Consider the following 15346-nt stretch of genomic DNA (forward strand, 5'->3'; position numbering starts at 1 on the left):
TGGTCAGACTATTTATATTGACAATATGAAGACCATGTTTGCCTAAGTCTTTACTCAATCTTGTGAGTGAATCTTTATGAAACTAGGTCAGAATGTTGATTTTGACATAATTTAGACCAATGTTGAAGCTTGGTCACAAGCCAAGAACTAAATCACCAGGTCAAACATGAGAAAAAAACTTCAAAAGCCACATGTATTATAAACTCTTGATGGATCTTTATGAATGAATGTTTATTTGACACTAGGCTAAGTTGGAATATAGGTCATGTGTTTCCAAAGCTTAGGTCACCAGTCAACAAAAGACAATAATACCATTCTAAAAGCAACATGTATGTCTCAATCTTTATGATACTTATTCTGAATGTTAATCTTAAGAAGATTAAGCCCGATTTTCTAATCTCAATCAAGTGAGTTTAAAACTGGATCACGAGGTCAAGTCTTTGATAATTTGTGTACTTTGAACGCAGGTGAGTTCCTTGGGGCCACCATAGACTTTTGTTACATATTTTCAACATATCTGTACAAGGTGACTGACATAACCCTGATAGATTAGAGTGTATAGACAAAATATAATTATAACAACATATTTTAATTATATGTTCATTTGAGAACAACTATATATATCACAACAGCATTTAAAGAAATGTTCGTTGTAGTCTTCATATAAATGGTCTCATAAAATGATTTAAGATTTGGCCCTGAAAACTTCCATTAACATAAGTTGTAACTTTCTAAACCTCCAAAAGATTGATAGATCTTTTAATCTCCATTTTCATATTTGTATTTTTAAAGGAAATGATGTTTGCTATATCTACAAAACGTGTGACGTTCACTATAGCTAGTTTGCATGCAGGATAATATTTCATGCATATTGGATGGTCAAACTACTCTTAAAATCATTTTGTTTTTGTATTTTCTGCTTAATCATGATTTGTAAAATCCCATCTTTTTAAACTTGTATAAATTAGGCAGAATCACGGGACTGTCATTTTGTATCATTGTATTCTCTGATTTTGTTATTCCACTGTATTCTTTTAAAAATGTAACTGATTTTGTGCTGGAAAGAAATATGCCAGGATTTTCGTCTTGACATATGAACTATACAATTGTTGTCAAATGTTGCGTTGTAATCTCTGAGTGGATATTAACTGTGATGATAATTTATCACAGCATAATTTATTATAGGCATGTGAAGATTATTATTACATATATATAATCTGCTGTTTTTGATTCCAGTGCAGAAGTGTCCAAAGCCCATGGATCTGGTACTTATTGTGGACAACTCGGATGGGATATTGCAGGCTGAATTCTTTAAGGTGCAGGCCTTCCTCTCAACCCTGGTCAACGGGTGAGTAGCCTCCTGTTAATTTTATATTTGAATGCCTCCTTGTGGTTGGCATTAAGAATTGCACATGTCAATAGGTTCATCTGTCCATAACTATGTACATAGTTCCCAAAGCCTAGGTTCTCAACTAGGTTCTTAACTAGTGCATTGATATTGCTCAGACTTAAACAGTTAAATTACCTATATTATATAAATGATCGTTAACTTTTGCAGCAACACGTTTTGGCAGCATTATGGGCCTTTAACTCCTCTTAAACATCTGGAATTCTTTCCAAACATTCATAATTTATTACCTTAATGAGAAGTTGATTGTGAAGAAAGGAAAATGGCTTCAACAAGTTTTGGCAGAATGCCCCACTGTCTGTGTTTCCACTAGGGAATATTTAGTCCAAAAATGTTTCAGCCTCTCTTTGACTTCTTGGTAGATTTCGCTCATACATTCACAGCTGAATGACCTTTAGGTGTTAATGATTGTTAAGAACAACCAGTTTTGGCTGAATGACTGCTTTTTGTTTTTCACAATGGATATGTATGTGTCCAAACATGTGTCATAGGGGGATCAGAGTCTGTGGCACATTTGTAGTTTGGTGAAAATATGACCAAGTTCATCTCATATCCATTTAATTATGTAAAAATTTCACGATCATCTGATTTCATGTGAACATGTCCATTAATCAGTCATGTGACTTGTAAGATTGCTGGTCAGAGGATAAGCCAATCATGTAAATTTCATCTTGTATCCACCGCCCATTGGCAAGTAAGGTATTGTGACTTGTATGTACTAAGGAGTAAGGCGGTCAGTTAATTGTAATACCCTTTTAAATACTTTTTTAGTAATGTGAAATATGCATTTCTATGTAGTTAAGAAAAAATATTATCTGAATTTAACATCTGTGTCATATTCCAGATTTGAAATTGATCAAGCCAAAACAAGGATAAGCCTGATAGAAATGGCTGAGCCATTCGACAGCCGTATTTTCAAGCTGTCCCAGTCTGTGAACAGTGTGGCAGTCCAGGGTCGCATCCTGAACATCCCTGAGGGAGCAAGCTCTAAGGCTTTGACCGGTCAGGCTGTGCAAGCAGCAACCACGCTGTTCAAGCAAGAGGGTCGCAATCCGAATGGGTTTCCTCTAATCATTGTGTCTCTGTTGAATGGGCCATCTGATAGCTCTTTCGATACAAAGTACTACAGTGCCAAAGCACAGCTTGGTGGTAGGCATTTGTAATTGACAACCAATACATCTTATAATTGCTTTACATTGTAGCGTCACAAAATAAATTACCAACAAAAATAAATTAAATTTTATTAAATTTTAAATTATGTTAAATATAAGTATACTAAATATTATACGCATTGGAAAATTATAAACAGAAATTCAATGTTATTAGCGGGTCACGACATTGGCAAATTCCAACTATATGCTTCGGAGTGGTGTAAATATTGAATCAATACTGATCTAATTATTGATGGGGCTCAGCTATTAAATGGTACATGTTTTAGAGCGATGCAAGATGATAATACAGATGATATCTTATAGATAACGTCAAACTAGAATGCACCAAGTTAATTACTCATTGCTTATCTCGCTAATTAGACATGTCGTGGGTATGCAGGGAATGTAAATTGCTGGCTTACATCCTTTCGTCTGTCGCATATACCATGTTACTTTGCTTCCTTCGAGCATATGGTTTTGCACAAGATCCCGAAATTGTACACGTCAGCTTTAGGTGTTCCAATCTATATGAATATACTGTTCTTCAGTAGAGAGCTCAGATTTATGCGCACAGCCGGACATTACGGTCACACAATTTGTTATTGTCATGGGGCCAAAAGGCCGTTACATGTAACTGATAGCATATATAGAATATTTTACGAACATTGGAAAACATAGTGTTGGAATTAAATAAATAGAAATAAATCGTTATGAAAATAGAAAAGGACTAGTTTATTTTTAATATTGCTGAAATGTACATTTTATTGTAATTATTTTATGGGGAAAATTCTACGACTAAAGTGTTTAACTTTGTGTTTTAAGGAGCACACATGCTTTCTGTTGGACTCGGGAGTGCTGTTTTACGAGATGAGCTGAACGCTTTAGCTTCTGATCCACTAAAAGACAAATATGAGTCGCCTCCGTTTTCTGTTGACGCGACTGATTCAGCAAAACGAGTTCAAGACTCCATTTGTCAAGGTACAAAGGCTTCAGAGCAGTTTAGCTGTTGAGATAGAGGAACTTTTGTTCGGTTTGAACACAGAAGATTGTGCTTTTTTAAATGAATTTATGTACGTCTGATAAACAAAAGATGTATAGTTTTATTGATACATGTTAGTCACTTGTTTTATAAGGAGTATGTTATTTTAGCCACTTCACGTGAAAATTGGCCTTATGCCACATGAGACCAGTGAGGCTCCAGACCAGCATGCTCACTTGCAAAGTCTGGTCAGGAACTTCCTGACTTTTTATGAGACTATTTTACCTTGTGTGACTATAGTGGACAGGGTAGCTCCTAGCCAGCCTGCGCTGTCACCTTACCATACTACGCATATGATATAAGACCCTTTTTAACAAGTTTTGGGGGTGAATGTTGTGTCATTTGTTAATATTTTTTAATTATGCATCACTTGCCTCTATGGGCTTATGGTGTCATTTGTTAATATGGTTAAATTATATGTAGCATGTCTCTCTTGTGGGTATAAACCAGTTATGACTTGTTCCTGTCTTTTGAAAAATGAAACTATGTTACAATTGAATTACAATCAGACTAAATAAAGAAACATGATCAGGCAAACATGTGCCAAATGTTACCAGTGTTTTTAATTCACAAGTTAACTTAATGAAAAAAAAGAGAAATGGATATCGTAGTGCTTGTTTTACAAGTAGTTTTGCACTTTGAAATTTCATATTGTATTTTGTATGATGTCCCTTTCAGCTGCCAGCAACTACAAGCCGATTACTCCAGACAACCCTTCAGGCAGCATTTTAGGTACGATAGCTGTGGGTGTTTTTGACTGTTGCAACTTCCATGTCTCAAGTGATGATACAATTATGCAGATCAGTTATGAATGATACCAAATAAAATAATTAATTTTTTAACATGTTCATTATAAACCTTGACCAATTGCTCTAAATGACTGACAGCAATTTCTGTCTTGCTTGTGAGGTATAAGCCGTGTTTGTATTTGCAATAATCAACATCCAATGCCAACGTTAAACCAACATTTGTCAACGCAATTCCTTTACATATCGCTTATGTTTATGAAAACACAGATGCATACACGTGAATGTCATGATGTAAACCTGTCATGTTTTTGTTATAAGGGAAGAGTGAGATATAATTTCAACTCATCAACTAATACCTGCTTGTAAGTTGTCATGACTATATATTCAAATCAATACCGAGGATAATAACGGATTTATGACGTCATTATAAATAATGGATACTTTAACAAAACTCTTATATGCAACGCTTCTTCACAATTCATATTAATAATCAAAGCTTTGACATTCAACACAATGATTTCCGTATCAAATTCAAGACGGTTCTTTGTGAACTTAAAAACATATGGAAATCACTGTATTGTTCATCTTCCTTATAGCTGGAAAAAAATTAACTGAAGGACATAATGTGACAAAACACTGGACAGAATACATTTTTTGTTTAGCACTATAAAATGATGCAGTGGTTAAACTGTTTGATGTGCCTAAATAATGTGTCTGGAGGTCAATAATATATATCTCCGGCACCTAAGCCATCAGGGGAAGCTGTCAGAGTTGTAATCATTATGGCCACCTGCTGATATTCATGTCCTTAGAGAAATAATGGCCATGTATTCAATAACAACGATGGAAAGAACTACAGGAAGGACAAAAACTACTTTTTTTACGGAAACATTGATGGATCAGCAACGCAGAATGAGCCTCAGTTCGAGGATCAGAGACATGGACCACGTGAGAATCAACCTGGACGAAAGCAACAAGCCGAGCCATCTACTTTACAGCAAATAACAATAGATGCAACTGAACAACACCTTGGATGTGCCAAGACTAGATAGCGTTCCAGTTCATTTTAATTGTCATTCATATTATCTGAAAATACCAAACATGTTTATTGTACCAGAGACATTCGTGAAAATCTCATTTAACAAATTATTGGCATATATTATAGCATGACACAAATTTGTACAAAAGATATTTTCATATACTTTGGAGTATTTATTTTGATACAGTTCAATGTCTATATCTTTAAATATTATTTGAAGGATATAAGGTTAGTCAAGTAATGAAACAATAACGCCTATAGGTTATGAATGGTATGGCCAGTGGGCTACCTGAAAAATAAGAAATTTTTCAGACACTGGGTAATGAATAGACTTATTTATTGTTGGACATTTTCACTGTGCTGTTAAAACCACACACCTTGAAATGAAATACTTGAAATAGTAAAGTTAGGTATAAATAAGAAACATATTTTATCTATGCCAATTAGAATATATCTGGTGGTTACAAGGTAGAAATCCGTCTCTTTTGCGCTTTAAAAGTTTAAAATAATCGCATTTGTCGAAATGGACGTATACGTCTAGAAATACTACTTTCGATTTTAAAAGCGGTACCGTTTGAAAAATATATCTGGTGGTTACAAGGTAGAAATCCGTCTTTTTGCTCTTTAAAACTTAAAAATAATCGCATTTGTCAAAATGGTCGTATAAGTTTAGAAATCCTACTTTCGGTTTTAAAATTAAAAAAAATAAAAAATTACTTGCTAACAGGGCTTTAGATTTAATGGCAATTTTGCACACAATCAAATTGCATCTATATGTATTGATTAACATGTACTTCATTTCAAGGTGTTTGGCATTAACGACTGGCAGTAATTATTAGATTGCATGTGTCTTATAAGCCCTGTCCATATATGCAATAATGGGCATGATATGTCAACGCTAATCCAACCTGTGATCCTACCTAGAGATGCTATTCCTTTACATATCGCTTATGTTTTTATGATAACAGTACGTGACTAGCCCTGATAAATTGAGTTTGTTAAATATTTAATGACAGATTGCAATTACCAGATACTCATAAACGCCTGTGTAATAAAATGTATTAATAGGTTCTTCTCATTTAACGTTGACAAGCGTTTACATGTGCACAGGAGAGAATAGTAAAGGTATTTTTGCAGAGCTACAGGACCACATATGGGGGTGGAGTCTTGTTTGAATGCATTATTGTCGGACTAAAATACATGTATATCGTAATTATAATATCTTATGGACTTGAAAACATTGTATCAATTACCAAAATCAATTTTGACGAACTGTTCTTTGATTTGTGTGTGTCTTTACTGCACTGAATTACGCATCACTTGTACATATAGTGAATATATTGTTAATTGATTTTAAAACTTGACTATATTTCTCCTAGGTGTTAAAGTTTAAATAAACTGTAAGAAAATCAACCAAAGCAAAAAGCGAATTATTGACTTTGCAGTTGCTTATGTAAGCAAGAAATATGTAGAAATAAAAAAGTTGTTTTATTTACCCAGTATACAGAATATAATTGTTGTTTAAGAAATTGAACAGCCTCTGTCATAGTAGGGAGGCATTTTAAATTCTATATACCTGTTTTAAAATATTGTTCGCTTTCAAAGCTGCCCACTCAAATAATCTTCACTGACCTTTTCTTAAAATCTCTTTTTCCCCATTACTTATCACAATACAAGTTATAAAATAGGCATAATGTAAGGGTTGAGCCGTCAGTTTATTTCATGGTCTCCATTATGCAGCCACGTACACGAGCTTATCCCATTTCAGGTGAGTGCCAGGCTAACATGGACATGGTCATCGTCCTCGACGCATCCATCAGTATCCAGTCAGACACCTTCATGGCTTTGAAAATTTTCCTAAATGACTTTGTGTCCAGGTAATTAATGTCTTATCTGGGAATGAAATGTTGTTCACTGTCATGTAAATGAGTATTACTCAAATTTAATAGAAATTCTCATTTGTGCATATGTGTTTGTATTTGAGGCTAAGATTGATAAACGTAGACTTGTAATAGTTGCTGAGCCAATCTGATTGTCTTTAATCTGATGTTTCTATTAAAATAAAATCACGTAAAGTAATTAAATGCTTCTAATGAGGAAGCACAATTAAAATAACATCACAGTTTTAAATACTGTTTGAAGATTGGATGTTGGTCCAGACAAGATTCGTATAGGAGTTGTGGCTTTCTCCGATGTGGTACACACCAGTAATGTGTTCAATCTCAAAGACTGCGTGTCGATGTTCGATCTCTTGTCCCTTGGAATATTTAATCAGATACAAAAAAGCAACCCGGGTACCAACACAGCAGACGCTCTCAGAACCACGATTGAGATGTTCAAGACTCAAGGTCAGTATTGTGCCTTCAGCTTGGCCATAATAAAAAGTGCTTTTCATTTCTAATATGTCCGTTTACTAAAGAAATTGGTGTTATTATTAGAACAGAGAAGCAAAAGGCCGTGTGGCTGGTGGGCGGGTAGGCAGGCAACTGGCGTTCTGCACTAAATATTTTCCCACAGCATATATTTGTCCAGCATGGATGGATTTTCAATCTTACTTGATAAAGATTATAAGAGGGATAGTCTTGTGCAATAGCCAGGTCTCAAGGTCAACGGCAAAGGTCATAATTGAAAGTCAACGGTCAAATCTTGGACATTTTTGCTTTACACTTTGTCAGAGGTATTACTAAAATTGTCTAGCATGGATTAATCCTGTTGAAACATGCCCAAATGATCATGAGATGGAGCGTAGCACGCAAAATTGGGTCCCAACTCGAGGTCAAAGGTCAAATTTAGGAATTGTTGACTTGATTTTTTTCCAGAGGAGCACTTTGTCTTGCATTTTTCTAGATATGTGAGAAGCATAATGAGACAGAATGTCATGCATAAAAACCAGGTCCCAAGGTCCAAGGTCAATTTTAAAAATCCAAGGTTAATGGTAAAACTTGGTATTTTAATCAGCGCGTCAATGCATTTTTTAACCAGGTTTTCCGAAGGAAAAAACTGGTTATTAGATTGGCGAATGTCGGCGGGCGGAACAAGCTTGTCCTGGCCATAACTTTGTCGTTCATTGTGAGATTTTAAAATCATTTGACACATTTGTTCACCATCATTAGACGGTGTGTCGCGCGAAAGAATTATGTCGATATCTCCAAGGTCAAGGTCACAATTTGAGTTCAAAGGTCAAAAGTGGCCATAAATGAGCTTGTTTGGGCCATATCTATGTCATTCATTGTGAGATTTTAAAATCATTTGGCACATTCCTTCACCATCATGGGACAGTGTGTGGCACGAAAGAATACCGTCAATGATTTCAAAGTCAAGGTCACCACGACTAAAAAAATATTTTTTGTTTTGATACAAATGGGGTTAATTATAAACAATTATCAGATAAAGGGAGACAACTAAAACTGAACTGATTAAATCAGTTCAAAACTGAACTGATTTAATCAGTTCAGTTTTAGTTGTTTCCCTTTATCTGACTTTTTTCACATTGAAAACCTGGTTTTGTGACAATTTTGTCCCTTGTTTATGATAATGCTAAGCAGTTTTTGGTTCAACATTGATGGATTTTCAATAAAGTTGGCAGCAGTGATCAGCACAATGAGACACATTGTCACACCCAAGAACATGTTCCCTTTGTCCAAGGTCAAGTTCAAAATTAAAGGTCTAAGTTCCAATTAAAGTATATTTATTTATTTACTTATTTACATGAAAAAGTGATCTGTATGATGGTTCATTGTGTTGCAAACAAAAATAAGGCTCCTAGGTCCAAGGTCATTGTCAAGTTTGAGAACTTACTTCCTTGCTTCCTTACTTCCTTCCATCACACTTTTGTTACAGTTTCTCACAGCGCCTTCAATATTTTACCGATGTCTTACATATTTGGCATGTAGGTACCATGGACCTCTACCTTTTGATGAGGTTTGTGGTCACTGGGGTCAAGGCCAAGGTCACTGAGGCTTATAATAGATTTTTCCATCACAATTTTGTTGCAATTTCTCATAGCACCTTCACTATTATTCCTATCTCTTACATATTTGGCATTTAGAAACCTTTCATAGACTTCTACCTTTTCATGAGGTTTGAGGTCACTGGGGTCAAGGTCAAGGTCACCGAGGCTTATAATAGATTTTTCTGTCACAATTTTGTTACAGTTTCTCATAGCGCCTTCAATATTTTACTGTTCTCTTACATATTTGGCATGTAGGTACCTTGAACCTCTACCTTTTGATGAGGTTTGAGGTCACTTGGGTCAAGGTCACGGTCACCAAGGCTAAAATATATTTTTCTGTCACAACTTTGTTACAGTTTCTCATAGCGCCTTCAATATTTTACATATCTCTTACATATTTGGCATGAAGGTACCTTGCATGGACCTCTACCTTTTTATAAAGTTTGAGGTCACTAGGGTCAAGGTCAAGGTCACCGAGGCTAATAATACATTTTTTAGGCGGTTATTAACACATAGATTGACAATCCGCATCATCTCGGAGCATCCATCAGTTTCACTGATATTCTTTTTTTTTGCGGCCACATTTTCAAATAACTTGGGGGGAAAGTGACGAGACTGATATGACATTGAGTCACATGCAAAATGAAGGTCACTAGGACTCAAATCAAATAACATATCAAAGGTCAGAACATAGTCTTGAATAAATTAAGTTTTTTTAAATAGCCTTGCAGTAGTCACAAGCATAATGATTGGGGAATGCTATAACCAAGTCCTTAAGACAAAGGCCAAGGCTGCAATTTAAGGTCAACGGTAAAATAAGAGCCATCAATTGATATTTTTCCAATCTTAACCTATTTTCCTTTGTGACAATTTTGCTTTTGTTATAATTGTCTTGATAAAAAAATTAAAGTGCCCTGATAATAAGCACTTCTTTTCAGTTCTGCTTATCCTATAGAAAAATAGAAACACATCATCATATTTAAGGATTTGAACACATAATTCTATATTAATTCTTTTTCAAACCAAGACCAACATCATTGTTATTCAAGATAATCATTTTTCAAACAACATTCACAATATAATAATTTGTTGAAACTCCAATCAAACTGTTCAATGTTCTTCAGGCCGACAGAACTCTCCCTATGTGGCCATAGTGATGACAGATGGGAGGTCAGACAACGCTGTTGAAACTGCCAATCAGGCAAATGCAGCCAAGGATTTGGGTAAGAAGGATACACAATTTGTTACTAATTGTATGTGTTGACTCTGTTCATTTAATGACATCCATTGGTATCTGTTGTCGAAAGATTCATTATAAGTGTTTAGTGGCTTCTATATTATCTATATAAACATACAGATATCTTTGTGCTTTATTAGGCCTTTTAACACAAACCCTGTAAAAAAAATATATTTGATAAAAACAAGAAGAGTTTGCTTGTATTAATGACATAGAGAAAAACTTCCACATTGGTTTGTAAAACTATGGCTAATATAATTATGAGACATTATGTAAGAATGCTCATGTTTGGTGCTCCCAGTGAATCCATATTTTTTTTTAATAAAACAGTCCTACCCTTGTCTAACACTCCTCTTAATCATTTAACTGTGCTGAGTATTAACTGAGCTGCAATTATTACATTTTAAGGCTTATATGAAAACATACATCTTTGAAAACTTATTTTGTTTTGCCAATCTTTAACCACAGCACAAAATGCTTTTGTAACTACAGGTATCCATGTTGTGACCATTGGTTATGGCAACAGTTTGTTCACTGAAGAGCTCTATGTGATGGCCACAGATGCAAACTCGGTGAAGATTATCAACAACTTTGCCGACCTCACAGTGAAGGAACTTCTAGATCTCTCATGTGCATGTATGACATACACAATCCAGTATAAAAACTGTTTACAACTTTTCAAGAATAGTGTCCAAAAGAAGTTTAAAAAAACATAAATAAAACACAAAATATTGATATCATTAAGTATATAAGGTCTTAATTACTTTTTAATATGAATGCTGCATTGTCCCATATTAGCCTGTGGAGTTTTAACAGACTTATTAGGGATGGCACTTTCCGCTTAATCCGTTGTTTTGGTTTGAAAAATGCCATTAAAGCGGACAGCATCATCCCTTCTTAACCCATTGGGACAGCACATGCCATTTTAGAAGGGCACTTTCTTCACATGCATTAAGCCCAGTTGTCCCAGATGGCAGCTTATATTGTTTCTGTATGTGATAGCTGGAAGACTCTGGAATGATAATTATAAGCTTTGACAATTGAGTTCAGTCTGTTAACGATGTATTTGAATAAGTTTATAGTTTCAAAACATCTTAGACATTTCATTAAATATATAAGGTAACTTTGTTCATAGCAGGTTTAACTACATAAACAGTGCTGTTTGTTTGTTCCAGTCAATTTTAAATGCTCTCTGACTATGGACGTGATTGCCCTGTGGGATACACAAGACTTTGAAACAATCAAACGTGCCCAGAAATTCATTGAGAACCTTGGCAAAAGGTACAAGTCAAATATATTGGACGATTTACACTTGTCTGTACATATGTATATATAAACTGTGCCAATGACCTTTGTGGTTCACTTAAGCACAGCTGCCATGTTAGAAAAAAGTCACAGTTTTTTAATAAAAATACATGATTGCCGGAGGGTGGGACAATTTTTGTATAATGCTGTATAAAAAAATGTGTGATCACTCGTAAAGACAAATTATATGCCCAATTATCATTAAACTTGACCAGAGCATTTGTTTTATTATATATCAGACAACAATAAAAACAACAAACTAAATAATGTATCGTTTGATTTCGATTTATCATGTTCATAACCATGTGTTGTACTCTCACTAGCTTTAGTGGATCAGTGCTTAGCAACGTATTTGTACATCATGTGCAACATGTTGGACTGGCTATTAAGGAGGCGTATGAGACACTGGCTGCTCGACCCCCATCAGCTGCAGTGACACAGGCCATTCTGATCATCACAGACAAAGACCTGACCAGTACTGTCAAAGGTGGATATCTCTATGGGCTCCAAATGATAATATGTATTGTAATGTTGTCAATGTAATTTCAAGAACTGATTCTGTGTGTTATTTATTAACTTGAGATATTTCTTAAGACAATCCAAATATTAGCAATGGTCAAAACATATTAAATTAACTAAACCCAACCTTGGGTAGTAATATAAAAAATGTGATCTCTCATGGTTACGCTATAAAAAATAGTCCTTAACAGTTATGACAAAAAAGCAGATTACCAAGAAAAATAAAGCTGTATGCCTCGATTCGAATTTCAGCAGACAAGTGTGTGAAATTTTGGGATATGTTTTACGTTGAGTTAATAATCATTAAAAACACTGTTTTGAATTAATAACTAATGGCTACTATTCTTATACAGTACATTGATTTGAAATGCATTCAATGCATTCAATAGTTTGATATTTCTCTTTTTGGAATGGCAATCTATGAACCACTTTTTTTCTTGATTTCCAATTAAAACATGCAAATGATTGAAAAATGTGTTTAATCCTTAGAAAGGAGGTCACATTACGAAAATAAATCATGCAATAGTACACACTCTGGTTGCTTTGTTTTGTATACTGAATTGCTGTATCTATATATTATACTGAATAGTATGTCTGTAGATTCTATGAAAACCTGGACGGACACTGCCAAGAACGCTGGAATGATTGTGGCAGTTGTTGATTCACGGAAGCCTACACCCAACGGAATAGATGAACTAGCATCCAATACAAAACAGAGCTTCCAGACAAACATGTTTGACATGCTTCCATACAGTCTTGTTATACAGAGGAGTCTGTGTACAGGTGAGGAAGCTTCTGCTGATGTTTAACTTTTTCAGCGCTGGAACCGAATTTTGAAGGCCTTTGCAAACATTTTGGATCCAAATGAGATGCCACAGAACGTGGCGTCTCATCAGGATCCAAACTGTTTGCTATTCTGATAGTATTCTTTGAAAAAAAATAGAAGAAAATGCTAATTTTAGACATTCAGCCGAGACATTTAGCAGACCACAAATTTCTCAGCATGCAGATGTTTAAACTCCAGTCCTGCTCAATTTCACTACAAGACTGTGTGCATACTAACTTTAATACAAATCTAAGAACTGTGTGATTAATTTCTCATGTATACTATATCGATTTATAACAATATATGAAGCATAATATTTAACACGTTTGCTTCTATTAATTTTACTGTGGCAAATTGATCTGCGTTTATACTTGTTTAAATATTATGTAAACTGAATTTCATTTGAAGATGAGCTTATTACAATACATTATAATTGGGAAGTGTTATCTTGCCAATCTACGGAAAAATATACATTTATGTTTTAATTTGCATTCAAAAGAAAGTCATGGTTACACAAGCCACTAAGTTAACAATTAAGCATTAGACAGGATTTGGCTTTAAGTAAATTTGAAAGACTAATTAGAGGAAAGGAAATGCAGAGTTGCTTTTTTTGCATCATGTCAGATGTGCTATTAAATGTTTGTGACCTCATTTATTCTCTATTCTGTTGTTGCTTGCAGGGCTGTGCCGTCGCGGGAACTACATCAACTCCCAGGCATCAGGGAACTGCATGGAGTGCCCAGTGAACACGTACAATGATCAGTTCAACCAGCTCACTTGCAAGCCCTGCCCAATAGGAACCACAACCAGGGCATCCGGCAGTGACGAGCTCACTGACTGCAGGCCAGGTGGGCTGGAGATTGTAATCCCAGAGCTAACTTTGTTTATTTCCACAGACTATTGATTAACGCACACTATTTTTATCAAACAGTTATTGTAGTCCTTCCTGTAGGGTTACTTGGATCATGACACAATATTCCACAAACAGTCAATTACTAAGTTGATATCACTTAAATACTGATGTTATTCAATTTGGCCCAAACTCATCAAGTAATAAATCCACAGTCTGGCAATGTACACAAAATACACAAAACAGTCCAAATGAATTTTCTAACTAGACGGAGCACATATAATTTAGCTGGAAAAGATATACACACACCTGCAAATGTAATGGTAAACAAATAAATAAATTCATTCCTGTCTGTAAACCTTATGTACGACCAAATTGCGGGTTTGAGGTATATAATTGACAATTTACATATTCCTTGAGCATTTGCACACATGTCCATTGTTGCATAACATACACATTTGAAAAGAGTCCATCCTCATAATAATCATCCTCTGTGGTCGTCGATGGAAAATGACAAGGGACAAAAAATTGTTTGCTAGGTGCAACTGTACTTTACATAGATGTTATAACAACGTTTTGATTTGTTTTTTGTCATTTAAACCCCGCTGTGATCACGCATCAGATAAATATAGTTGGTTTCATAATTGGAGATATAACTGCTACATCAAAAGCTCTATACGCTAATATTTTGACAGCAAGAAAATTAACAAGTACTTTTTTATGCAAAACAGCTGTTATAATATTTAAATCTTGTAAACATTGTTAAGATTTTTACGTTGAACAACATCTTAAAATTAATAATAACCCCATGAAGTTTTGTCCTAGTAAGTGTGGATAATAATTTGAGCTTCTGTTTGCCACAACAATTGTCTACGTCTTCATGTGTGATATGTTTTAAAAAGATTTTTAAGAAAAATGACACTGATGTATTTATCATTATTATTCAATTTAAATTGTTTTCTGTTTTTATTATTTTATTTTGTTCGCTAATTAACAAAAAATGTATTTTTTAATTTAAAAGACCGACCTTTTAGTTGTTATCTTTTAACACTATATCAACCTTAATTGTACTTTGAGTACTTTTTATATGTCTACAATTTAATGCTTTCCATGTAGTAAAGCCTAGCTGTTACCAGGAGCACACATGATTTAATCAGAATGTTTGTGTATTTTTATTATAGTTGTTTTATATAGTAGGCTGATGTGAATCAGCTCGCTTGCTACTTGCTAGTTGAATCAGTCGTAGTAATGATTGATGATGTGAATAAGAT

The 15346-nt window shown here is 34.7% G+C and overlaps 1 protein-coding gene across 1 annotated transcript in view; it reads left to right on the plus strand.

The window, feature by feature from the left end:
* LOC127866550 (uncharacterized) overlaps positions 1–15346 on the plus strand; it is a 65269-nt gene that overhangs the window by 27329 nt on the left and 22594 nt on the right. Inside the window, exons 11-22 of the mRNA XM_052407164.1 lie at positions 1237–1348; positions 2253–2557; positions 3382–3537; positions 4277–4330; positions 7155–7263; positions 7529–7734; positions 10463–10561; positions 11068–11211; positions 11751–11856; positions 12204–12367; positions 13000–13182; positions 13906–14073. Of these exons, the coding sequence (XP_052263124.1) occupies positions 1237–1348; positions 2253–2557; positions 3382–3537; positions 4277–4330; positions 7155–7263; positions 7529–7734; positions 10463–10561; positions 11068–11211; positions 11751–11856; positions 12204–12367; positions 13000–13182; positions 13906–14073 (1806 nt within the window). The remainder of the gene's footprint in view (positions 1–1236; positions 1349–2252; positions 2558–3381; positions 3538–4276; positions 4331–7154; positions 7264–7528; positions 7735–10462; positions 10562–11067; positions 11212–11750; positions 11857–12203; positions 12368–12999; positions 13183–13905; positions 14074–15346) is intronic.

The sequence above is a fragment of the Dreissena polymorpha genome, chromosome 2 (assembly GCF_020536995.1).
Source record: "Dreissena polymorpha isolate Duluth1 chromosome 2, UMN_Dpol_1.0, whole genome shotgun sequence".
Taxonomy (NCBI): Eukaryota; Metazoa; Mollusca; class Bivalvia; order Myida; family Dreissenidae; genus Dreissena; species Dreissena polymorpha.